We start from the raw sequence: 27,655 nt of genomic DNA on the forward strand, positions 1-27,655 counted from the left end.
GGCGCGGACGGCGGGGCGCTAGCGCGGCGCGCCCTGCAGGTGGCGCCGTGCGCCCGCCGCTGGGGCTGTGGGGAGAGGAGCCGAGCTGGGCCTCGCCGCCTCCTGCTCTCGAGTTCCCGGCCGGGAGCGCGCGGCGGAGCCGAGGCGTCTGTGCGGCGCCGCCATGGGGAAGCGGGATAACCGGGTGGTGAGTGACGCGGGGCGCGGGCTCGGGGTGGCGGCAGGGCCCGGGGAAGCGCTGCTGCGCCCCGCGCCTCAGGCCGGGCCTGGCCCGCGGAGACCGGGGTGTAGCGCTCGGCTCCGCCCGGCCACCAGCCCCTCAGGCGCAGGGGGGAGGGGCCTCGGTGAGTCCTGCTCTGCTCCAGGCGCCCCATCCCCTTCCTCCCCCACCCCCTCGGAGTACCCCGGCCTCCCCCCGGGGCGCCTCCGGCCGTGGGGCTGTGCGGGGACCCCGGCCTCCCCCTGCTCCGTGGTGGGTGTGCACAAGGGTAGGACCAGGAGGGGCTCTTGTTGCTGAACTGTCTAAATTTGCAAAATTACTGTCTGGGGATCGCAAGATCGGGGGCAGTCCCCACTGTCAGCACAGTATCAGTGTCAGCATATATCACAATGGCGGTTCCTGTCAGCATGAAAGCCTTGACTCTCTCGACATAAACTGGGAGCCGATGATGTTGATTACAATATAATTGTCCTGCCAAAAATGTCTCCCATCACCAGTATGGGATTCTCGGGTAAGGCCATGTGGTGCCCTTCACATGGACTGGCATGTTTCCCAGCAGAGTAACCCGGGCCTCCTCCACTGATCGTTAATTCTATATTGTGCATCATGTCTTCTTTCAAAACTGGGCAGCCAGACGGCCCAAGGAATTTACTTGTGTCATATATGATAGAACCGTTCATTTCCTAGTCAAATCTAGCACAGATCACTAATGACTATATGTAGTTTCTGTCTGAGACCTGTTTTGTGTTCTGTCATGTGAAAAAAAGTTAGGGTGCTGGCCAGTTCCTTGCAAAGACATTTTCCTAGCAATATTATTTTATTATTGAGTGTGCTAAGCCAATTTATGGAACAAAATAAAACAAAACAAAGGCCTCTGGCCTAAAATATTGGATACATATGGGTCCTTCTCTCTGCAGAGATCCTTGTCTACATAGAGGCTCTGTTGACTTCAGTAGGTTGGTCCTCAAAATAAGTATTGACCTCCTCAACTGTGATCTAATTGTAGGATCAGACTTTGTTGTCAACCTTCCTGTCCTTCAGGTCCTTCCTTAAAACTTCCTCTTTTCACCTAGCCATCCACCACTAACCATGTACAGATACTTTTATGCTTGACCAGATGTTCATATTTCATTTAATCTTATTCAAATACAAATTTTGCAACTAATAAGTTGTGTGATAAAAATAAACCAAATTACATTATTTTGTTTCAGCCTTTCCCCCTTCTTTGTCTGTATTTCAAATTTAGGCTGTGATCCTGCAAGCTGTTCCCAGCAGACAGATCTTTTCAGTGACTTTAGTGGGGCTCCTTGGGAGCATAGCGGTTTCCCTGCAAAGAGAAATTGATGGCCTTACAGTCCAAGGCCTGAATACTAGGTTTACAAAACTTTTGTCACTAATGTCAGCTAGGAGTGTGATTTTTCTACAACATTTTTATGCTGGCAAAAGCCTTGGTGCAGATGCAGTTTTATTGGCAAACAAGTGTGCTTTTGGTGATATAGTTCCCTGAGTGTAAAAAATTGAGTATAAGCTGTATCAGAAAAAGAACTGTTTTGCCAGTAAAAGGAACGAGGAGTACTTGGGCACCTTAGAGACTAATGCCATCATGTGCCAGCAATGCCCCTCTGCCATGTACATTGGCCAAACCGGACAGTCTCTATGCAAAAGAATAAATGGACACAAATCAGAGGTCAAGAATTGTAACATTCAAAAACCAGTCGGAGAACACTTCAACCTCCCTGGACACTCAATTACAGACCTAAAAGTCACAATTATTCAACAAAAAAACTTCAGAAACAGACTCCAACGAGAAACTGTAGAACTGGAATTAATTTGCAAACTGGACACTATTAAATTAGGCTTGAATAAAGACTGGAAGTGGATGAGTCATTACACAAACTAAAAACTATTTCCCCATGCTAATTTTCCCCCTACTTTTACTCACACCTTCTTGTCAACTATTTGAAATGGGCCATCCTGATTATCACTACAAAAGTTTTTTTTTTCTCTTGCTGATTATAGCCCACCTTAATCGATTAGTCTCGTTAGAGTTGGTATGACAACCCTCATTTTTTCATGTTCTCTGTGTGCATATATATGTATATCTACCTGTTGTATTTTCCACTGCATGCATCTGATGAAGTGGGCTTTAGCCTACGAAAGCTTATGCTCAAATACATTTGTGGGTCTCTAAGGTGCCACAAGTACTCCTCGTTCTTTTTGCTGATACAGACTAACACGGCTACCACTCTGAAACCTGTTTTGTCTGTGTAAACTACATCTACACTAGGAGTGTTTGCTGGTATAGTTATACTGACAAACCTTTCTACTGTAGACAAGGCTTAAGGCACGGGCCTTCTCTTTTTTGTGTGTGCATAAAGCACCATGCACGCCACTGGTACAGTAGAAATGAAATAACAGAAATCACCACCCTAGTTCATATTGACACAAGGACAGGTTGGGGGGGAAAGGGGCAGAAGGTGTCATGCTTGTGGGGAAAGCACAGAAGACTCTCTGCCCATTAGAGCAGGGGTTCTCAACCAGGAGGTCTGTGGCCCTTGGGGGGGTCACAAGCAGCTTTCAAGGGATCTGCCAAGCAAGGGCTGGCATTCGACTCACTGGAGCCCAGGGCAGAAAGTCAAAGCCTGAGCCCTTCACGTGTAGTTTTGGGTGCTGGGCAGTTGCCCTGCTCGCTACCCCCAACGCTGGACCTGGCTTTTAAATGCAGAAAAACAGTTGCTATGGCACAGGTGGGGAGTTTTTATAGCATGTTGGAGGGGCCTCAGAAAGGAAAAATGGTTGAGAACTCCTGCATTAGAGAATATTCTCCTCCAGAGCCTAGAATGAAACCCAAGATTCCTGAGTCTCACCATTCCTCTGCATTTAGCAAATGTCTGTGTACCTGCTGTTAAAATGTCTCCTCTCTTCTAGTACTGGTCCACATAAAGCATGACAACTTACTATTTACTTATTGCTGCTGTTTACTCAGTTAGCTCAAGTGGCAGAAGATCTAAAGGGTCCAACCCTGCTGGTGAACCATGTGGGTTTCAGTATGATATCACATGATAGAACGTCTAGGTTTTTGTTTGTTTGCTCTTTAAAAAATCTGGTAAATTAAATTCTTAAAAAAAAGTTTAAAAAATCGTAATTAAGTTTGCAAACTCAAGCACCCAAAAGTTAGGAGATTCCCTATGCAACGTTAATTTGGCCACCTTCTGCATATGTATTACAATACAGTCTTTCATCACATGATCCCATTCTATTTTTTACACAAGACCCCTGCCTCATTGAGTGCATAGGATGGACCTGCTCTGAGAATGAATAAGGGTTGTATAGTGAAGGGGCCAGTTATCTGTAGGATCCCTGATTGGTTTGTTGTCCAATTTGGAAGTTGTACAGCTATTGAGGCAGATGATTAGAGGAAGAGAGAGAATGGTTTCAATCCCTGCATTTGCAACAAAGCTCATATGTGATGCTAGGCAAACCACTTAAACCGAACTTTTCACAGGTAGTCGCTAACTCTGTTCTTAGTTTCTGGGTGTCTGACTGAGACATGTGGTGTGATCTGTAGAAGTGTGAGCACTCGCATCTGTTACTGAAGTCAATGGGAGCTGTGTTTTGAACATATAAAGTGCTATATAATTCTAAATACTCTGAAAAATCAGGTCCTAGGTGTGTCAAATTGGGCACCCAAAATTATACTTTATTTTTTACCTCAATTCCCCATTTGTAAAATGGGGATAATATCCCCTTATCTCAGAGGAGTGTTGTGAAAGTAAATTCATTTTTGTAAAGCGGTTGGATACTATAGTCATGAGTGCCATGGAATAGCCCATGAGAAAATTGATAATTCTGCTTTCAGAACATAAGGAGAAAACAAAATATTGAATAGCCTCTCGCTAATGAACACTGTCCATCATGTGCACTGAATGAAGCAGGGGTTCTATGAAAGAAATAGGTGCTTAATTAATTATAGACTGTATTATAATGTACACATAAGTGGACTGAATTGGGGTTGCACAGACAACATTCATTGTGGCATTATTTAACTTCTGAGTGCTCTTGACTTTTCATACTTAATGTTTTTTAATATAGCTTACATGATATCTATTTGTATACACAGATCTGTCTAGAGAAAGGAAGATATATGCACACAAGCATTAGTGTGGCCATATCATTCTAGTATACTCATGAACCAAAATTTTAAAAAATTGTTAGGGAATCACTTCCTTACTTAGGTAAACTGGGGATTTTTTTAAATATTTGGAGTTATAAAATTTACCACATTTTGAAGCGCATATAAAGAAAATACACAGACATGAAAAAGCGAAACAGGTGACAAAGCTTGATTAATAAAGCCATTATAACTGATCCGTTGCTAACTTGAATATATTTGGGATTAAAACATATGATTTAGTACTTAAATGCTGTTAAATTCACCAGAGTTTTGTTTGTTTACATCTATTAGGGTTTTTAGTTTAAAACAAATCCTATATGTAGTAGTTTTATTATGTGGTAATATTATCACTAATTAATACAGTCTTGGTTGTGTGCCACCATCAGTTTGGCCAAAAACAAAGTGAGTTTAAGGCCTGAACGTAGTACCTTTGCAGTGCCAGAGAGTAAGGGACTAGGGATATATGACACTGTAATAATACTTTTATAATAGAGCATCGCATCCCGGATCTCAAAGCACTTTACAAAAGAAGTGCTAAGTATCACTAGGCCCCTGGATAGGCCCTTGTTCCTTTTGTGGCTAAGTAGATTAGGTAATTCTGAATTGGAAACATTGTGTTGAGTCTACATATCAGCTTGAAGCATCATTTTCCTCTGGCTTCAGAGTAGCAGCCGTGTTAGTCTGTATTCGCAAAAAGAAAAGGAGTACTTGTGGCACCTTAGAGACTAACAAATTTATTAGAGCATAAGCTTTCGTGAGCTACAGCTCACTTCATCGGATGCATTTGGTGGAAAAATGCCTTCCATCAATAAGAAACATACAATTTTCCTTACTTACTGAAAACAATTCTATGTGTGGGTTTTTGTTTCTGCAGCAAAGTAATTCAATTTACTTCTCACTTTGCTTTGTCATCTCCAAGGCTTATATGAATCCTATAGCCATGGCGAGATCACGAGGTCCTTCCCAATCTGCAGGGCCAACAATACAGGACTACCTGAACAGACCAAGGCCTACATGGTAAGTGTGGAAATAGCTGATTGCTCCTTCTGCAAAACCACTTATTTGATGAAAGATACTATCTTGTTAAGTGCCCTCCTTCTCAACATACACTGTGATATTTTATAAAGGGATTCCTAGTGTCTGGCCAAAGCATTTTTTCTAAATATCTGTCCTAATTTTATGTTTTTTAAAAATTGTTACAGTGTAAGATGATGGTATTTCAGCAACCATTTCTGAAAAGAAATATATTAAATTGATCCAGAGGCATTTTTAGCAACAATTTCTCAGACCATGTCTATACTACAAATTTTGGTTAACCCAAGATACATTGGCGGAAAGTCACCCGAGTTAGTATATTGCACATGTACGTGCATACTTGACTGCTTGCATCAGCGCTGCAAATACCACTCCTGCTTGTGTCAATGCACAGTGTGGTGTAACACCCGTAAATATACAGTGTGCCACTGTCTGGTGCATTGTTTTTTGGGAAAGTTTTGCAATTCATTTTAGGACAGAAATGAGTCACACAGGGATGTCTAGGAGTAAGGAGTCAAGTTCCTATCATGCAGCTTTCTCCATCACATAATGCTATCCATGTCCCAAAACGTTTACATCTTTTTTTTTTTTTTTTAAATCCCACAAACTGGGCACGGCACTTTTCACTGTCCACCAATTGTGACACATGCATGGAGCCCGCAGAGTTCTGCACTATTGTCATGAAAGTTGCAAACACAGGACAAACAGTCCTCTACTATTTGCAGATCCACAGGAAGAACTGCAATGTGATGATTTCTTTGAGGATAGATTGCTGAGGGACATAGTGGAAATCAATTCAGGGCTATTGGTGGCATTCACGGAGCAGCTAGGGACAGTGGAGCACTACTTCGGGGCTGGAGAAACAAGCACTGACTTGTGGGATGACATTGAAGTGTAGTTTTGGGGTGATGAGCAGTGGCTGCAGAGCTCTTGAATGCAAAAGGCAGCATTCCTGGATCTGTGTGCCAAGCTCGCCTCATCCCTCCAGGGCATAGGCACCAGAATGAGAGCTGCATTGACAGTTGAGAAGTGAGTAGCAATTGCAGTAAGAAAGCTTGCAACACCAGATTGTTACCAGTCAGTGGGAAATCATTTTGGAGTTGTAAAATCCATAGTGGGAGTTGTTGTTATGCAAGTATGTAAGTAAGTATGCAATCGTCTTCTGCTATGCAGGACTCTGTCTCTGGTGGCATGCAGGATATAGTGGACAGATTTGCAGAAATGGGTCCTGAACAGCAGCGGGGCCATAGATTGCACCTATTTCCCTATTTTGGCACGGGCCTGCTTTGCTACAGAGAGCGTCAGTAGAAAGGGATACTTTTCTTTGATTATGCAACTGTAGATGGATCACCGAGGACGCTTTAGCGATATCAGTGTGGAAGCTGCATGACGCTCGCAACTTTAAGAACACAGGACTGCAGAAAGCTGAAAGCAGGGACATTCTTTCCCAACTGGCAGATTATCATTGGCAGTGTTGAAATGCCAGTAGTGATTCTGGGGGACCCTGCCAACCCCTAGCTTCCTTGGCTCATGAAGCCATATGCTGTCCACCTTTACAGCACCCAAGAAAGATTCAGCTACCAGCTCAGCAGGTGCAGAATGGCAGTTGAATGTGTTTTTGATAGATTGCCAGCATCCAGTGGCCCTTCAATATTTATTTATGAGATTGGAGGTGGAGTGCCTGTGTACTGAGTTTGAACAGCCAGACACAAGAACCATGATGAACCATGAGCTCAGCATGGAGCTATGCAGTTGAGGGAGCCCTTGAAAAAATATCTTTGATGTGGTAGCGTGAGCTGTACTCTTCGTGGCCCTGAAGTTTTAGGAGCTGTTACGAATTGTTAGTGCTTAATGTACATTTATGAATATTGAACCATCTTTTAATGAACTTATGAATTGCGTGGTGCTTTCTGTACATTTATAATTTTTTACACTGTTACTCACTGAACCTGTGAGTTCTGTCATCCTGTAGAGTTAAATGCAGTCGGTACTTTGAGTAGCGCTAGGGATTCTTCACTATGTTATGAAGTAATAAAGTAAATTTATTTCCAAAAAATAGAAATGTATTGCATATCTAAAACAGTGCCAAAAAAGTTTGTTTAAAAAAATAAAATAAAAACTTCTAAAATAAATTAACAGAATCCAACTTTAAAATCAGAAAGGTAGAAAACATTCCTGTCCATTTCAGTCCACTTTTGCTTCACATGCACCATCTGTGACTCTCCCTGTCAGTGCATGTGAGGCTGTGGTTGTCCTTACTGTTGTCCCCTGGCATGGAGTGGTAGGGATGCAGCCCATGATGCCACATGGAATGTCAGAGTCTGTAGCAAGTTGCTAAATTGGAGTTCTTCATTGACTGCAAAGAGAGCTGAGTATGTGACTGTTTGACCTGTACGTCCACAAGAGTCTGCAGCATTTGTGTTTGCTGCCTGAGTGCATCTCCCTCTCCTTTTCCTGTGGGGACATCTGAGCCTTTCTCCTGTCTGCTCTTCTTCATACTTTCTGAAATATTTACCCTCCAAGCCCTCTATTTACAGTCCAGTGCAGCACTGGCTTGCAGGATCTCACTGAACATATCCTCTCTAGTCTGCTTTTTATCCTCCTCATCATGGTCAGGTATTCCGCAGGGGACCACTCAAGGCCATAGAGGTAGTAACTAAGGATAGATGTATCGTTGGATTTACAGTCACAACAGAAAACAAAAAATAAGTTTCAGAACTCCCTTCCCTTATTCCCATAAAAGTTTTAAATAAGACTAGCTTATTGACAGTTCAGTTTTGGAGTGTCTCTGCACAGCACCACCCTGCAGCCCCAGCCCTGGGGAGTATGGACCACTGATGGGGAAGTGCGGGAGGAAGGGGATGAGGAGGGAATTTTTTGGTTGCATGGCCCCTATTTCCATGCGTATGAGTACCAGGCACTATTTTTCACAGGCAGTGGTGACTTTAGCTGATCTCTTCTATGAACAAATAGCCTGTTTATTGCAATGGTGCCTGCCGAAGTCATAATAGAGTGGCATGGTAGTGTCTTACCACGGAGGAAGAAATAAGACTGCTATCTCTAGACACTTTCAGGAGAGGATTGCAGAGTGCCTCCACGAGATTTCTCAGGAGGTTACAAGAGACATCCCTACGTACGTAAACAAACTGCTCTGCATGCCTGCTCCCTGCCAGCCCTACAGGGGAATGAAATGCAGATGACAACTCTACCTCTGTTTGTTGTATCATTGCCATATCTCAAATGAGTAAAACAATGAAAAGTCGATACCTGTTGTGATGCCAGCAGACCAGTTGCCAGTTCTTGCCAAGGCCTCTAAGCCTCACTGAACATTGACAGATACATAGCTGGAAACCAGTCTGGCTCACCTGTGTGTTAGTATTGTTAAAATAGATATTAGAGTTATAAGAATGTGTTTAGACTTTATGGAATGCTTATAGGATGCTGCATATATTAATCCTACTTATAATATCCCATGTTATAAGGTAACGTTTAAATGTTTGCTCTATAGCTATAAAAATGTTTGCTACAGCTATGTGTACGCTGGCAATTGAATGACAACATTTTTGTCTTTCAGAGATTTTTTTTTGTTTTTTTTTTGTTTTGTTTTGTTTTTTTAAAAAAGGACAGCCCAACAACCCTGAAAGACAAAAGTTTTGCCACGACAAGCATCAGTGTGAACAACATATTGTCAGCAGGAGCATTCTCCTGCCGACAACAGAAATGCCGCTCGTTGGGGGTGGATGTTTTTTGTTGGCAGGAGAGCTGACAAATGGGCTACACTGCGCGACTTTTAGCATCATGGCTGTAGCGACACAGCCATGTCACTAAAAGCTGTGTAGTGTAGACATAGCCAAAGACTGTAAATTCTCCACAGTCAGGGGAGACACATTACCAAATGTGAAATGGTAGTTTATCACAAGAGGTGTTATCTTCTTCCCCCAAAAAAGAAGCTCTACAGACATCAGACAAACCATTGTGAACAAAAGACTTTGTTGATTGCTTCTCCCACACCTCTGAAGAGGGTATGTAAACAACCCCTGTCCCATCACAGCCTGAATGCTGGGAGAAGGGAATAAAAATGCATGTTAAGGAGATATTGGTATCTTTATGTTGTTTGGATTCTGAGGGGCAAAGATTCCTAAACATAAGCAGGAGGTCCCCAAGCTGTTTGGCTTGGGTTAGCCCTAAAAGGCATAAAAGCTTGCTTATTATAGAAGCTTCCATTACCTTTTGAATTTAAGATTGTACCTCATTAGTGTGTGTACATTTACCTATTTTAACCTTGTAAATAACTCTCATTTCTTTTTCCTAGTTAATAAACCTTTAGTTTGTTACAGGATTGGCTACAAGCATTGTCTTTGGTTTGAGATCTTAGTACAGTTGACCTGGGGATAAATGACTGGCCCTTTGGGATTGGAAGTAACCTGAATATTATTGTGATTGTTGGTTTAAAAAAACATCTATGACAGAGGCAGGCTTGTCAGAGTGGTAAGACAGATCAGAGTATCCAAGGGGACTGTTTGTGGCTTCCTATTAAGACTGTTGTGCTTGAAGAGTTCACACTTGTTACTTGGTTGGTGAAATCTAAGTTTGGGGTTCATGCCCTGTTTCTTGACAGTCTGCCCTGAGGTTGGCACTCATGATTGTGATCCACTCTAGACAGCGTGATGCCTGTGTCCTGCTAATTTGGTCTTGGGTGGGTCACCGTCCTTACATTTGAACGTTGTAAGGAAAAATGCACATGTAGTCTTGCCTGAGGTTCCTTTCCCTTCATTGGGCTCATCCATGCTTGTCTGGGATTGGCTAGACTGCGGTGGGGTCTAAAAAAGATCCTGCCTCACAGCATAGCTCAGTGGTCCCCAACCTTTCTATTGCTATTCCCAGAAGACTGTGGCCGGCACCCGACACCCTGCCGTTGAAATGCCGCCATCAAGAAGCGGCAGCGGCAATAAGCGCTGCCGCCGAGAAATGGGAATGCTTTTCTGTGGTGGGGTGCCTTGCAGGCACACAAAAATGCCCCGGCGAGCACCAGGGTGCCCATGGGCACCGTGTTGGGGACCCCTGACATAGCTGAAACCCCCCAGCTGCATGTCCTCACCTTTGTCGTCCTCCTTACTGTTCGCAGCAGTGGTCTGTGTCTTGGACTCTTCAGAGTTTTATCTGTAGTGGTCTGCGGGGTACTGGTGGGGTGTCTTCCAATTATGGCATGCAGTTTGGTGTAAAAGTGGCAGGTTTGCAGCTCAGCATCTGGTCAATTGTTGGGCTCCCTGGCCCGGTGGTATGTGCAGCAGAGTTCCATTCCTTTCGTGCAGCACTGCTGCTGATTCTTGTCACACCCTGTGTCCCCTACGCAATCTTTTCATAGATGACCACCTTTCCACAACTGGTCCAGCTGAGCCTGCACAGACTCTTGTCCTGAAAGGCCCAGGAGATCCAATATGTCCTGTCTACTCCAAGCAGGCATGCTTCTAGTGCATGGAGCCTGCAGGGTTGGTTGGGCAGTTGCGCACAACAGTAGAGATCTGCTAGGTGTGCTCGCCAAGGTGGGCAGTTAGGAATTGTGGGAGTTTTAAAGAGAAAGGGTGTAGTTTCTGGGGTTCTGTGACCCCCAGGCAGAGGAGTTCACAATTGTGATTAGAGCAGTTACTGCGGGACAGCTACTGGAGGACTATTAGGGTTGACGTAGGTCATGCAGTGTCTACACTCATGCTGTGTTGACCTCAGTAGGTCAACCATGGCTCAATGCCATTTGGGGAGGTGGTGTTATTGCCGTGCCATAATAGAGTACTTACATCAACCTGAGACAAATTTGAGTGTAGACAAGTGATATAAGTCGATGCAAGGTGACTTACTCATAGATATGAAGGTCAGAAGGGACCTTTATGATCATCTGACTTGCATCAGTTTTTTTAAGTAATTTTAACAGAATCACACATGGAAAGAAATTTTGCTGGATACGTTTTTAGAATTGAATTCTACCTTGCAGAATTGTCTTATTAAGAATTGTACCATCTCTTAAGATGAGTTACTGAAATTATCTTATGTTCAATCCATTTTATCTTATTATACATCAAATTCAAGCATACATTACCTATCACCAAAGTAAGGACTAGATGCTAAACAGGAATTTATTTGCAGGACCTAGCCTTTAAGATATGTAAATTGTAACATAACCTAAAAATAACTGTCTCCTTTCATGGGAAATTCAGCTAAACTGAAGAAATAACTTGGATTACTGTCTGTGCATTTCCGTGGAAATTTAAAAAAAAAAATCTTAATGTCTGTTCAGGTGTTTTAGATGTATAGATATCTATGTAAAATCTATGTATTTTTTATATAAAGGGAAGAAGTGAAAGAACAACTAGAAAAGAAAAAGAAAGGATCAAGGGCATTGGCTGAGTTTGAAGAAAAGATGAATGAGGTTTGTGATTTGATTAATTTTGTGTTGGTGGATCATTTAGAAAAATTATTCCACTTTGTGTTCCACTGTCATTAGCAGGATGAAAAGCCCACTGTGTGTGCGTAAGAGTTCATGAGCTAACTTTGTTATTAAAATATTTAAATTAGAATTACAGCAGTTACAGAGCAAAATGCATTTGTTTTCCTTTCCCCTGCTAATGCAGAGTTGTTCTCTACAGTATATATCTGGTCAGGTCTAGTTTTGAAAAAGTGCCACCTGAATAGTATTTGAGCTCTTGTAATACACTAGAGGGCCACACACCTCATAGCTTCTGTAGGCCAAGCTTTTTGCATATCCCAGGGGCTTCTTGCATCCCATTCCATGTGTTTCCTGTGTACCACCCTCCTATCCCCCTCATATTTCTGGGGCTCCCTGTAACTGCCACCCAATCTCCCACTGCTGGAGTTCTGTGTAGTCCTCCATTCCTCCACTTCTCATATCAGATCCCCCATTCTGCTCCCCCCTTGCCAACAGTTCTGTTTACCCCCCATTCAGCCACATGAGGTTCTCCAATCTCCCCTATCCACCCTGGATTCTGTGTGCTCACTTTTCTACCTTTCCACCCTACCAAGGTCCCATTCTTTCCACATGTCAGAAGCTCTACTTAACCCCTGTTCCCCCATACCGGGTTTCCCCACTCTTCAACTTCCCCGCCCCCTGAGTTCTGTGACCCCAATTCCACCTTCCCACCATACCAGGGTCTCCCATCCTCCCACTCACACCAGGGGCTGTGTGCACATCTGCATTCCAACCCACCCATTATTATTTGTCTCAGAGATGCGTCATTCAGGGCTTTGACACATTAAAGTCTATTTGGAGGATGAGCAGGGGGATATTGTTCTGTTGGAAGGTAATGGGTGCTATCAACCAGTTGCCTGAATGATAGACAGTCCAGAGGTGCGTGAAGCTGTGGCTGTGCTAACCAGATGGCAAGGGCTCCAAGTGTCCCCCATTTTCCCCTTTCTGTTTCTGATTTTTCCCCTAATTTATAGGGTTCTGGCCATTGATACCTAGAACATTCAATAAGGGTGGCACACAGGAAGCTTGGTGGTGTAGGGGAGGTGGAGAAAGAATGCAAGGAGACCCCAGTGAGTGCAGTGCACTCGATTTACAGAAGCAATAGTGTGTGAACCTCTATATTCAATGTGAAATCTTTTCATCAGAGGCTGTCCAGATCCTTACCCACCATCTTTGAATAAAGAGACACTCATATTTGGTGGTACTTTAAAAAAAAAAAAAAAAAAAAAAAAAAAAAGCGGATTACTCACTTTGCTAAAGTGAAATATGTATGTATAGTTGTAAGTTTAATATCCTAATACAGATAGTCAGTTAAGGTGTTTGTGTATATATTTTTGTTTAAATAACTGACAGATCAAGGAGCACATTAGCAAGTTTTGTCAAATGAATATTAATCTGTTTATATAAAATGAAATATGTAATCCTGTAGGTTTAGGATTAGTTGAATTACCTTTTTAAAACCTGTAAAAATAATATTTGGTGTTTCTGTCACAGATGAAATAGTTCAAAGGTTCTTGTTAACACTGGTTTGAAAATTATGCCAATGGTCACTATCACTGTTTTTCAGAATTGGAAGAAAGAACTAGAAAAACACAGGAAGAAATTATTAGGTGGAAATGAGAGTTCCTCCAAAAAGAATGAGGTAAATATCTTTAAGTCTGGTAAAGTATTCATGAGTTGGATTTTCCTGAGGTGACATTCTTGCACTAAACAGTCATCACCAAAGAATACAGGTCAAAATGCAAATTCAGAACTACTTTCCTTGTCTGGTGACATACGTCGAGAGATCATGATACCATGTAACAAAATTATCTCTTTCTTTTTAGAAAAAGAAAAAGGAAAAGAAGAAATCAAATAGGGTGAGCAAAGTTTTCAGGTTTTTAAGTTTTACGTGGCTTGAGTTCCTGAAAAGACAATATAAGAGTGTAATTTGGTATTTTAGGTAGATGTTTAAATAACTATGCTTGTGTTGCCTGTTATCTGAGAGTGGTAGTTTAGTTTGTGTTTGAGGTGGAAAAGGTATAAAAATAAGATGATTTTACTTTAAAAATAGATCATTTGGCTAGAATGCCACACGTTTGTTTGCTTGAGGAAATATCACTCATACAGCTTAATTTAAGAAAATCTCTGCAGGCTAGACTCTTGGAACTAAGATCACTATAGATAACATTTGCAAATGCAGAGACATTTGGGAGAGTATTTGGATGTTCCTTTAACTATTTCTCAAACAGACAAAATGCTGCATCTCACAAGCTTTAATTTTTGTTGTGTTTGGTCAAGTTGTCTTCATCTTCCTCTTCTTCATCAAGCTCTGATTCTTCCAGGAGTTCATCTGATTCTGATGATGAGGTGAGAACTAACGTACCAGAATTGTAATTTTTCTATTTTCTTTGAAAATATGCTAGTGTATAATTCTAGAATATGCTTGTGCCACTTACTCTCTTATTCAGGTTATTATTAGGGTGGTGCATTCAAGAAGAAATGTATGCTTCTTTTTTTAACGTGGAAATAGTGATTGTAGATTAGTCAGCATTTTAACAGAGGCTTCAATTTAGCAACTACTAATGCATCTGTTTACACACTATGAACTGTCCCATTTACTTCAGTGGAGCTGCTCAGTGCATACATTTAAGCACATGAATAAGTCATTGCAGGACTGGGGCCATAATTTTTTTTGGATTAATAGTAACCATTCATGGCCCTACATCTCAGGAACAGTAGCCTGAACAGTTAGATAATTTGTCTGTTAGTACCCTATTAATTATACGTGAAGGGGTATTGGTTTATCTGTGAGATCTGAAACTATAACTGTAGTTTTTTTTTAAAGGCAAATGAGTTAAAGACCTGATGTTTCCTATAACCAAATTAATACACGATAATGTAATGAATACGCAATACTCAAACAAACTTATCAAAAGAATTAACTTTTGGCCTCACAATTGTGCTTTCCTCTCTTGTGTAAGAGACTACATTTGGTCCACAGTTCGTTGTGGGCCCTCAACTTTCATTGAATTCAAAGGGAGTTGAGAGCTCTGAGCCAATGATTGGGTCCCTTAGCATTGACGCTTCACTCGGAAGGCTAGCAGACTTAGGAGTGCCACAGAGATAGCAAACCTGCTGAAAGGAGTGGTAGTAGCAATCCCTTTTATTTATTATGAAACAGTGGGTTATAAAGCAAGCCCCAAGGTGGTTTTCAAGTGATGCTTTGAAGAAAGGAAGCATATAGTTGGGAATAAGAAAGGCAAGTCTGCAGAGCTCTCACAGGGAGATAGAAGACTTGCCTCTTTCTTTACAGCGAGGAAAGAAACTTCTAGTGCGCAAAGAAGTATAGAAATGAACATGACATTAATATATCTGTTCAATTAATCGATTTTTCTGTGCACCAAAATATATTTTATAGTAACATATTAAAAGAACGTTAATGAAACACTTATTTTTAAAAAGTAATTTTGGTTCATGTTAACTTTTTAACACTGGTTTTTGTGTAGTATATATATTTTACATGTAGATTTTAGGCTGCATCTACCTAAATGCTTTTTATGCATTGACTAAGGAAGGTTATCCTCTTGACTACAAATAAGAACTTCTGTATGAACACTATTTATTTTGGGTGGCAGGTTTAAAAACTGGATTCACTTTGATTTTTACAGAGAACTGCGTGTTATTTGGCATTTCTTTAAAGAAAGATAATTTTCCCTCTAAATTAAAAATAAAACCCAGGCACACTATTATTTTGAAAAAAATCTGTTCATGGCATTTTAGGCTAGATCACTTTGAAGATGACGAGTCAGGCCCTATGATATACTGCGGAAAAAAGTAATAAAAAAGGAAACTAGAAAAATTTGGATTTATCACTAATATAAATTTTGAATAAATGCAGAAATATTATGCAAAAAGAAAAGGAGTACTTGTGGCACCTTAGAGACTAACAAATTTATTAGAGCATAAGCTTTCGTGAGCTACAGCTCACTTCATCGGATGCATTTGGTGGAAAAAACAGAGGAGAGATTTATATACACACACACAGAGAACATGAAACAATGGGTTTATCATACACACTGTAAGGAGAGTGATCACTTAAGATAAGCCATCACCAACAGCAGGGGGGGGAAGGAGGAAAACCTTTCATGGTGACAAGCAGGTAGGCTAATTCCAGCAGTTAACAAGAATATCAGAGGAACAGTGGGGGGTGGGGTGGGGTGGGAGGGAGAAATACCATGGGGAAATGGTTTTACTTTGTGTAATGACTCATCCATCCCAGTCTCTATTCAAGCCTAAGTTAATTGTATCCAGTTTGCAAATTAATTCCAATTCAGCAGTCTCTCGTTGGAGTCTGTTTTTGAAGCTTTTTTGTTGAAGTATAGCCACTCTTAGGTCTGTGACCCATGGTATTTCTCCCTCCCACCCCACCCCCCACTGTTCCTCTGATATTCTTGTTAACTGCTGGAATTAGCCTACTTGCTTGTCACCATGAAAGGTTTTCCTCCTTCCCCCCCCTGCTGTTGGTGATGGCTTATCTTAAGTGATCACTCTCCTTACAGTGTGTATGATAAACCCCTTGTTTCATGTTCTCTGTGTGTGTGTATATAAATCTCTCCTCTGTTTTTTCCACCAAATGCATCCGATGAAGTGAGCTGTAGCTCACGAAAGCTTATGCTCTAATAAATTTGTTAGTCTCTAAGGTGCCACAAGTACTCCTTTTCTTTTTGCGAATACAGACTAACACGGCTGCTACTCTGAAACCAGAAATATTATGAATATCATCCACTCTAAGAGCCAGTCATCTCTGTAGTGCTGTATTCATCAAGAGAGCATACTTGCATATAGGACCTTGGGTTTCTGTGTTCTTCAGATTGAATATTCAGTTATAGCTTCACTGTGAACACATACAAACTTTTTCTCTAAAACATTTATGGATAGGATAAGAAACAAGGGAAAAAACGGAGAAAAAAGAAGTATCGTTCCTTGCGGAAATCTTCTGAAAGCTCTACTTCTGATTCTGAATCAGACAGCAAGGTAAAATGTAATGATATTTTAGTGTTGGGAAGTTTTCCTTTATATTGTAAACATTATCTGATTTTGTTTTTGCATATCCACTTTTTTATTTCTCTTTCAAATATACAATGCTACTTTATGGGAGCAAGCAGTGCTTCCAGTCTTCTGCTTCCATACTCCAAGAAGTATTATCCCTATTTGAGCTCAGTACGCTGGCTGAAAGGAATAGTTTGATCTTTAGAGAGCAGACTTGTCAATGATTCCAAACTATTATCACTAACTTTTGAATTATAAATGTGCCTTATTTCCTGTCCAAACAAGCTCTGTTTTAGTGTACAATAAGCTAACATTTAGAACCTATAAATGTCTTAATTCTTTGTCAGTGTGTTGTTTTCACATGTAGGGGTTTTTTTTGTTTTTTTTTTTAAATGAAGGTCTGACAGGATACCAGTGCTCAAAATACACCCCTACCCTGATATAATGTGATCCAATATAATGCAAATTCGGATATAACGCGGTAAAGCATTTCCCCTCCTCCCCCCTCCCTACCAGGCTTGCGCAAGTCTGGGAAGGAAGGGGGAGAAGTGGAGCAGCAATGCGCTCAGAGGAGGAGGTGGAGTGGAGGTGAGCAGCAGGGGGGGGCGCGCGGGCCACGCAGGGTGGGCCGCAGCAAGTAAGGGGGGTGGGGGCGCGAAGGAACGGCTCCCCGCCCCAGCTCACCTCTGCTCCGCCTCCAGCTCCTCCCCCAGAGCGCGCCGCTGCTCCACTTCTCTCCCTCCCTCCCTCCCAGGCTTGCCGCACCAAGCAGCTGATTCGCAGCAAGCCAGGGAGTGGGGAGAAGCGGAGTGGTGGCAGCACGCTCAGGGGAGGAGGCAAAGGCGGAGGAGGTGGAGTGGAGGTGAGCTGGGGTGGGGGACAGGGCAGGGAGCTGCTGGTGGGTGCTCTGCACCCACCAATTTTTCTCCATGGGTGCTCCAGCTCCTGAGCACCCACAGAGTCGGCGCCTATGGTGGCAGCATGCCTGGCTCCAACATGCTGCTCTGAGCGGCGTGTTAAGGGGGCCAGGCCAGGGCCGGGAGGTTGGATAAGGGGCAGAGGGTCTTGGGGGGCAGTCAGGGAGCAGGGGGGGTTGGATGGGCCGGAAGTTCTGAGGGGTCAGTCGGGGTGGGAAGTAGGTGGAGGTCGGATGGGGGCGGGGCCAGGCTGTTTAGGGCGGCTCAGCCTTCCCTACCCTGCTCTCCATAGCAAGTTTGATATAACGTAGTTTCACATATAACGCAGTAAGATTTTTTGGCTCCTGAGGACTGCGTTATATCTGGGTAGAGGTGTACTGCCTTACCAGATGTCTGTGGGAAAAGTACTTTCCCTTCAGAAATTGTACACTCTGGAGCACAAATCGAGCCTTTCATAAATGCAGTTATGGGGAGGTTTCCCTTTTCTTTGCTTTATTTGGAGTCGTGCATAGCATACGCAATTTAATTAAACTTTCTGGTATGAATTTTGGACTTCATCCTGTGTAAACTAGAAAATAAACAAATTGTAAGGAGCCTGTCATCTGTCAACAGTTCTTTACACTATAGCAGGTAGAAATTATATTTTTGGCATACACACTGGTTTTTAATCTAAGAAGCCACTTATGATAGCTCTTTGGGGCTCAGTCCTGTCTTCATTTATCTGTAAAGTACCTAGCTTAGTGTATGTGCTATACAAATAATAACAACTAGCTCTTTATATAGTGTTTTTCACCCATAGATATCAAATGAATGATTAAATCATTCCTCTCTCTCTCTCTCTCTCTCTCACACACACCCACACTAGTTTTTGTTAATGTAAATTTGAAAATTCATCCCTCACACACATCATGGGGGGAACACGACATTTAGACACTGCCTGCTGCTGAATTGGAGGATAGAAGTCTCTGTTCTTTCTCTCTCCTGTCAGCTGAGGTGAGGTGGGTGAGACACTCACAACCTTACTATTTCTTCCTTCCTAGTTATTCTCCATCTCTGATACTTTCTTCACTCTGTTGGCCCTGCTTGCATTCTGCCTTTTCTGCTGGCTCATGCACAATATGCCTCTTTGCTACGCTTTCAGTAGAAATTACTTGTCTTGTATTATCACCAGACAAGAAGGAACAGCAGAGAGGCACTCCATACACGGGGGTCTCAATGGGAAAGCAGAACATGAACTGTTCTACAGGAAGTATGCTTCATCTTAGGCTTCATCCTGTCCCCTAGGATCTCCCAAAGGGTTCCTTTCTCACCCAACGCATGTGGACTCTGCCATGGTAGCGTGTTGGTTTAAGATTCTTAGGAATAGAGTGATGGTGGCTGACCGCCTATATAGGTTGTATGTATGTTCTGCTGAGCAGCATTCTATTCCTTGATTCCCCACAGGCCTACCAGAGTAAGAGCAGTGTCTTTTTATACTGCAGGGCAAGGACTGAAGCAGTTGTACCAAAAATGGTAAGTTTTTTCATAATGCTTATGTGAATTGCCAGGTAAAATATCTCGGAGCAATTTGTTAGACTGTAACCCAGAACAACCATAACAGCTTTGAAAAGTAGGCCCTTTTATCCAGTGTAATATATCTGGTCAAGATTTTGTTGTGATTCATACCATTGTGTGCTGAAACCATTATGTAAAATTAATTATTTTCACCTTCTATTTAGGACAGCACAAAAAAGAAAAAATCAAAGGAACAACATGAAAGAGAAAAGGTAAAATATTAAGTACTTGAAAAATAAAAATCTGTCTCAAAACAGCATTTTATACAAATATAGACAAAGGACCACATTTTTAAATAGAGGTACAGGTCTTGCGTGTATGGCAGTTGTGAACCTATGCTTGCACATCTGAGGACAGATTTGCAAAGGTCCTCAGCTTCTATTTAAATAATTATTGCCAATGGGAACTGCTGTGTGCTGAGCTCTTAAGAAAATCTGGTTCCAATAGCTGCTGAGTGCAAAAATTGCTAGTTATGTGGCAAATTTGCAAACTTGTTCAAGCAGATAGGGTGAATTCAAGAACAAATGTCTAAGTGGCTTTCAGGTGGTCGTCTGTTTTGTTTTGGTTTTTTTAATTTGCACCGAGGACTGAGAGTCATCTTATTAGCTGCTGCCTCCAGCGAGAAGTCTTTCTTATAGTAGCTGGGCATCAGCTCCCTAACATTGCCAGCCATTCAGCACTCTCCTCTGGGCTTATACCATTCCTTCTTTCATCAGCAGGTTAACAGTAGGTGCACTTCAAACCCCGAATCCCTTAGAATCATTCCCCTGTGATATCCAGCCCTAACACTAGGTACTCTCAGAATTTCTGGATCCTCTGCACCCAAAGATGAGTGTTAGCATAAACTACTGCTTCTGTAAACCACAGAGCATTTGTGAGAACTTAAAACAAAAGAAGGTTTATTTAAGAAAGAATAAAGATTTAATGAGAAATGAGAGAGAGTGATGGAAACAAGTACTTACAATACAAAACAAAATCATAAAACGCAAACCTGGGTCTACACTTATCAGTAGTTACCCTTCCTACCTAATAAAGTAGATTTTCCCCCCGAAGTTCAGTCCTTTGCAGAGCTGGCTGATTTCTCAATAATAACCTCTTGAAGTCCCTTCTAATCCTACATGTCTATGATTCCATAATTTATATGAAACATTAAAGTCAGTGTTTTTGTCACAGTCTAAGTGTTGTATTATTTTAAAGGCTGTACTTTCCCAGCAAACAAAATACTTACGTGTTTTATTTTGTGTAGGACAACAAAAGTCTTAGTAGGAAAAGGAAGAAAATTGATCGTGGGAATGGACCTTTATCATCTGAATCGTTCTCAGAGTCAGATCCTACAGAGGAGGTCAGTGTGAAAATACAACCTAGATTTCAAATTTTAAAAAAGTATATTTGGTAAATTAAATGTGTATAAGTGAGTAAACTAATTTGACAGTTCTTAACTCATCAATAGACTAAATGGCAAATTATGTATTATCTTGAAGCTGTTCTAGCTCAGTTTAATTGGATATCAGCAATGTGACCTATCTCAAAGTTGTATAAGCACAAACCTATTTAACAAGGATTCTTGCAATTCATTAAAGTTAGAACGCTTACCACTTGCTGATTATTTTGAACTATTTTGTTATAGTTAAAATTCTGAATACCATAATATTCACTAACATCACATTAAATGCTTGACATATTGACAGTTTATATGACTGTCATTTCATTACTGTGTGTACAAAGGCAGGGGATTTCCATCTCACTTCTGTTAATGTTAGTTACCACTGGACAGATTACATTTGCAATGTTTGGGGTTTGTTTTAGATCAAGAGGGTTAATTTGAGTTTAGTCCCTGTTCTAATACTGAGATCCTTTCATCATCATGGATTGATTTACATCAAGTACTTGTAATCACCAATTTTAATCATTATTTAAATCAGTAAGCAGGAAACCTTAATTTAAATAGTTTTAGCTCTGTTTTGCTTTTGTACTTAAAGGTTGATTTTCATTGGTTAATAACCATTACAGCATGTTTATTTATACCTAATTTAGCCTTTACACTAAGTTTTGTACCTCTTAGTAGGATACACTAATGGATACACATTTATTCAAGCAAAAAGAAAAGGAGTACTTGTGGCACCTTAGAGACTAACAAATTTATTAGAGCATAAGCTTTCGTGAGCTACAGCTCACTTCATCGGATGCATTTGGTGGAATGCAAATGTGGAACATTTGCATTCCACCAAATGCATCCGATGAAGTGAGCTGTAGCTCACGAAAGCTTATGCTCTAATAAATTTGTTAGTCTCTAAGGTGCCACAAGTACTCCTTTTCTTTTTGCGAATATAGACTAACACGGCTGCTACTCTGAAACCATTTATTCAAGCAGTTATCTAGCTTACCTTACATTTATTGAGAACTTAATTTTTACTTTTTTTATTATGTTAGTAAAAATGATGAATGAGGCATTTACTAAATGGTTGATATTGATTCTTTTTATCAAAACATGTTTTGTATTTAAAACTGGTGTATTAAAGGAAATACCTATAGTTAGTGAATTTAACTGATTTATTTCTGGACATAGTGTCCTTTAGGATTGTAAAACTAGTAGATCTCATCCTCTCACTCCTAGCTTTTATTCATAGCTTGGAAGAGGAAAGCAAGTTTTTGTGCTTTTTCAACTGTTGGTTTCCTAACTTTGAATCAACTGTTCTTTGAACTGAACCAGTGGAATAAACTGAAAGGAAGAAAATATTCTCTTTGCACTTGCAGAAGAGGCTACCACTGTCAAAAGCTGGTTTAGCATTTCAGCAAACTCTTTGGTTCCAGATACTTAGACAGTGACTTTCTTTAAAACTTCAGCAGCAAATGTGTACTGCTTAATATTATTTTAAATTTAAATAATTTTGATATATTATAGTAAGTTAAGTTCAAAATAGGTTGTCATAATTTCAGAGGTAAATTTCAAATTCAAGTTTAAATAGCTTTATTTTTAAAAATTAAACCTGTATTTAATTTACATTTTAAAAATTGATTTATTTAAATTATCCATTTTTATCCACTCTGTTTTCCATATAGAATTCCAGACTATGTGAAGGCTAGGGAAAATTGGAGTTATTATGGGTTTTTTCACATAGGTAGTTTTAATAATTTTACTGGCATCTACATGATGATTCCCTGCTATGCTATATGTTGTATAAGTAGACAGACATTGTTTCCTTGAAAGCACTCAGCATTTTTTATTTCCAAAACCGAATGATACTGGATAGAATGATTTGCAGAAAATAGTAGAGATATCCCAGTGTATTTCTTCTTATCGTTACAACATTATATGCTGTACCATATTGTGCCGTCATGTTTTATAGCCAAAGCGAAAACTTTTTACTTACAGGTATTTTTGGAAATATTGTTTGGCCACAAAAGCTTATTAATTTATTTTTTTAGGTACAAGTGAAAAAGAAAAAAAACAGTGAAGAAAGAGAGAAAGTAACAGCAAGTATCATTCCTAGTCTCCTATTTTTAGAAAGTGTCTTAACTATGTAAGAAATTAGCATGTATTTTTGTTGTCTTGGACAACACCCTTTACAAAGTTGAACATTTTATGGAAAATTCTATTCTCAGGTACACAGTTGTAAATCGAGAATAACTCAATATACTTCTGGAAGCTCCTTGGCCTTTACATCAGTGTACCTGAGAACAGAATTTGGCCCTGTATTTGTAGACTCAAGACCAGAAGGCACCATTGTGATTATCTAGTCTGACCTCCTGTATAACACTGGCCACAGAACTTCCCCAAAATAATTCCTGGAGCTATCTGTATGTTATCTAAATACAGATATGTATGAGTAGAAAAGTTACTTTCTAGATGCAGTAAATGTCAAATATGTTTACTTACGTTCACATAAATAAAATGGAACATTACCAGTGTATATCATATCGGGTTTATAATATACATCCTGCTCCACAATATGTAGGAAGATATTTTGTTCTATGCCTCATAAGGTGTGTCTACATTGCATCTGGGAGTGTGCTTCTCAGACTGGATAGACAGACATACGCTAGCTATGCTCAAACTAACCCACTAAAAATACCAGTGTGGATGTTGCAGCGTGGTCTGCAACACAGGTTAGCCACCTGAGTATGGCTAGCCCATGCACTGGACTAGACATACCCTATAAGGTGCAGCACTGAACTCTCAGCCCAGAAAGAGGGTGGGGAAAGAAGTTAAGGCAACTTTAAAACACCTTTGTTCCCTCTTGATTTTGGGTGGCTGCAGGGGCCCTGGCATAACTTGAACAGCTTTGGAGGCCTGTGTAGGTTATAGTATCTGCCCTGTGGGCCCCAGCAATGCTCATTCTCCCTGACACACACTCTATGCCAGAGCTTGGGAAAGAGTCCTCAAAAGGCTGTCCCAGTAGTGCGTATGCTGGGACATTCTCTTCCAACTGAATAAGGGGCTTTTACCATCCCTTTATGCCTCTCTGGCCCTTTTACCGAGTACAGTGGGTGAGGAGCTGGGATGAGGATCTTGTGTTTAATTTCTTTACAAGGACCTTCTGCATTAATCTCTCTCTTAAACTGTTTTGTTCAGTAAGAAATCTACATAGGGATTTGAATTATAAATTTTCCAGAGTTGGGCAGGTTGTCAGCCACGTGACTCCCAGTGGCTGATGTGTTGAGGTTTTTCTTTGAAATAAATGTACATTACATACATTGTATACTGCACTGAAGCTGTATATCTTGTGTATAGTAGAATAGATATCTATAGTATTGAGTGACAACTCTTGTGTATCGTTGTTATAGCATACAACATAAACCTGATCCTGCATGCCTTACTCAGGAAGAACTACTGAAATTTTACCTGACTAAGGGCAAGAAGGTTGTTCTTCTAGCATATGTGTTTCTGAGTTTAGAGTATTAATGTTAGGTCCTGATCCTGCAGCCATTCCTTTACTGTATAAGGGTTTTCACAGTTGAGCTCTTACATTATCCCAAATTAAATGAGTCATAAGTTCTGGAGGCTGGAGCTTAAGACAGTTTATTTTACTTTGTCAGGAATGGGGAAATCTAACTAAAATGTGATTAAATAGGGCTTCCTACCCTGCTCTTTCACAAGTATGCAAAATGCCATTTGCATCACATTATCTTATTAATTTCTCAAAAATGTATAAAGCGTTCATGTGACTTAAAAGATTAGGAAACAAAATTAGAGACAATGACTATTTCAGATCTCTTACAAGACCAAAATAGAACTAACTTTATAAAAATCATTAATAGTATTCTATCTTTTTTTTATGTTTTATAGTATTTATTTACATAGTACTCTTTTATCTGAAATAATTTTGGACAAACACCCTTTCAAGGTTCTTGCACCACTTTGTTAGCTGAATTTTAATAAATGAGTGTTGGCTTATGAAATAACTTGTATTATTTAACTGTTTTAAAGGATAAAACAAAAAAGAGAAAGAAGCACAAGAAACATGGTAAAAAGAAGAAAAAGAAGACGGCTGGTTCAAGTTCAGATTCAGAATAACACTTAAAAATCAAGCGTGTCCCTTCAACAAAAGTGCAATGACTAAAGGAAACTTCAACTGTGAAAATTATCGCAAACTTTACCACACTGCATGAGTTTTCCAGTGTTTTAGAAATATTACTAGACTTTCAATAGCCAGCCAGGTGCTACTATGCCCAAAAGTCCATTGTTGTTGCCTGCTGCTTAATACCTAGGGTACAATTTTTTTTAAATTACAGTAGCCAGTGTTAGTTTAAAATCATAAGAGAGGGTGGTCCAGCTAATATGTAAAATATTAGGAAATAGAATGCAACCTTTTAGATACTAAAAATAGTGTTTTAACAAGTTAATAATATAGTCTAATTTTTAAATGTGCAGAAATAAAATCAAAAATTCATCTTGAGGAACATAACATAAGACTATTGATACTTGGTGACAACTAATGCCATTTGTGAAATGGGAATAGAATAGTAACAATTTTAAAGGTTACTTTTGTAGAAGTATTTATGATGATTTTGCCCTTTATTTTCTTTTGGGAGTGTTACCATTTTGGCTAGCTGAATTAGGGTGCCTTTGATCCTTGCAAAATCTATCTATTTTTAACAGTACAACAGCTATATTTCCTAGGGAGATCAGAACTGGTATCAGCAGGTTTTTCCTGAATAAACAATTCTGGGCCCCTAGCATGTACTTCTTCATTAAATAAGAACAGTGATACACTGCACCATAACTTGACATCCAAAAATGAAAGACTTTACCTCCACTTAATTGAAATGATGCTGAATACTGTGCTATTAATATGCATTATATCATTTAAAGTAATTTTGAGTGTAACTGAACATTTTTGGCAAACACTGGTAGCTTTTTTCCTTTTGCATTGCCATTGAGAGATTTAGAATTATTTTGTATGTTTTGTACCATTTTTAAATAACGTACAGGTATTCAGTTGTAATTAGTGATTTTTTTTATGAATTATGTTCCAGGTGTGGAGCTTCGTGTATGCATTTACTTTATTCTTACAGTAAATTCATTTGCTGTGATAAAATGCACACTTGCTGAAAACATTTAGCATGTAAAAAGCAGGGTTTTGATATCTAACAGCTTCATATTGAAGCTGATTTTACTCTAAGCAAGTTGAGTGGCAGACCTGTTAGGCGGATGTGTCTTGTTATATAAAACTACTGCCAGAATCTCAGTAAAGATACTCTTTAAAAAGTTTGTCTTTGTATTTTTGGACCATGGAATATTGACACAAACAAATTGAGCTATTTTACTAGCACCTGCATCTACTTCAGTAACAAAAACAGAAAAGAAACATAATAAATTAACAAAACATATACAAAAACTAAAGCAACCCTTGGATTTCAGCTTTATACAAGTGTGCACTCTCTCGTCCTCTCACTCTTGTCTCCATTGCCTGGTCTGCTGTTGCCCTTAAGGTATTCCAAAATGTTCTGCTGTAGAACAAACCAACCCCTCTCAACCCTTTGCATGCACGCTAGTTACTAACTACCTTAAGTACAGCGCTAAAGTACAAAACATAGTTTTCTGCTACTCAAGAATTTTAGCACATTTCCTAAACAATCATAAATTTGCAAATCATAAAGAAACAGGAGAATTAGGAGGATATTAATATTTTTGCTAGTCTTCAGTCAAATTGACTTCTACTTCAAGCAAGTTCTTGGAAACATCCCAGTTTTATTTTATGAAACTGACTATCACTACTAGATTAAAATTTATTGAAAGGGTTCTTGATCAATCATCCGTGCTGCAGCTAGGTGAAATTGCTGGTTTTTAAGACAATTGCATCATTATTGAGAATAAAGTAAGACTTCAGGACAGAATGAAGTAATTTATGTCAGGCTTGATGCTTTGAAAAACTAATTTGAAAATTTGTCCTATTGCAATTTTAGATTAAAATTTATAATGAACTAAATTATAAATGCTACTACTGGTAGGCAATCTTACTTGAATCTTATGAAAGTGCTGTAGGCAAAACATAAAAAATTGAAAATGAATGCCCTGAGCCTGCAAACTCATGAGCAGGTATGTGACTTTACTCACATAAATAGTCTCATTTACTTCAGTTGGACTACACGTGTTAAATTAAGCATGTACATTAGCATCAGGAGCTACTATGGTATATTTATTAAATTTTTAGTGGCATGAAATCTTTGTCACTTCAAAATCAAATTGCTTCAGTATTAACAATGAAAAAAGTTACTCAGATTTTCAATACTTTTAAAAAGTTATAGTGAACTTTTTATATATATCAGCCACATTTTCCAAAAATAGGAGCATAAAATTAGGTTTCTATGCGTGGGATTTTCAAAAGTACTTTAGTGACTTAGGAGCACAAATCACATTGACAGCAAACCCTGATACAAGTGTATAGTCTGGTCACAGCATTGTAGCTTTCTTGACTTGTGTAAATTCAGTATACCAGTATGTGGGTGTTGGTATTAAGGCCCTGGATTATTAGTCTTTTTCGGCATACGTGAGCTTTTAAGTGTGAAACTTCTTCATAGAAAAGTCTGAAATTTCTGCTAACATTTAAGAAACTAAAGAAAAATGTATAAAACATCCACTTATCAGTTTGTTTATACAATGGGAAGAAAGTACAGAACTACAATGTGTGCATTTAAAATGTTTTAAGTTTTAAAACTTATTTTTGTACACCCTTTTTCAAGAGATGGTCAAGTACTATCCTATAAAGTAGCTAGTACATGTTTGGCCTTCATACACTTAAGTT

The 27,655-nt window shown here is 39.9% G+C and overlaps 1 protein-coding gene across 4 annotated transcripts; it reads left to right on the forward strand.

The window, feature by feature from the left end:
- The first annotated feature begins 53 nt into the window (after positions 1 to 53).
- FAM133B (family with sequence similarity 133 member B) lies at positions 54 to 26,118 on the forward strand. Of its 4 annotated transcripts, none has more exons than XM_043509308.1 (12): positions 54 to 187; positions 5,314 to 5,411; positions 11,772 to 11,850; positions 13,475 to 13,549; positions 13,734 to 13,766; positions 14,188 to 14,256; positions 16,828 to 16,923; positions 19,299 to 19,367; positions 19,574 to 19,621; positions 20,656 to 20,751; positions 22,836 to 22,887; positions 24,838 to 26,118. In XM_043509308.1, the coding sequence occupies exons 1-12, from the start codon at positions 164 to 166 to the stop codon at positions 24,840 to 24,842; spliced, it is 744 nt and encodes a 247-aa protein (XP_043365243.1). In that variant the 5' UTR covers positions 54 to 163; the 3' UTR covers positions 24,843 to 26,118. The 4 variants fall into 4 exon arrangements, with proteins under 4 accessions (XP_043365243.1, XP_038244401.1, XP_043365244.1 ...); XM_038388473.2 differs by having other exon boundaries at positions 22,836 to 22,883; XM_043509309.1 differs by lacking the exon at positions 19,299 to 19,367.
- The last annotated feature ends 1,537 nt before the right edge of the window (positions 26,119 to 27,655 follow it).

The sequence above is a fragment of the Dermochelys coriacea genome, chromosome 2, assembly GCF_009764565.3.
Source record: "Dermochelys coriacea isolate rDerCor1 chromosome 2, rDerCor1.pri.v4, whole genome shotgun sequence".
NCBI lineage: Eukaryota > Metazoa > Chordata > Testudines > Dermochelyidae > Dermochelys > Dermochelys coriacea.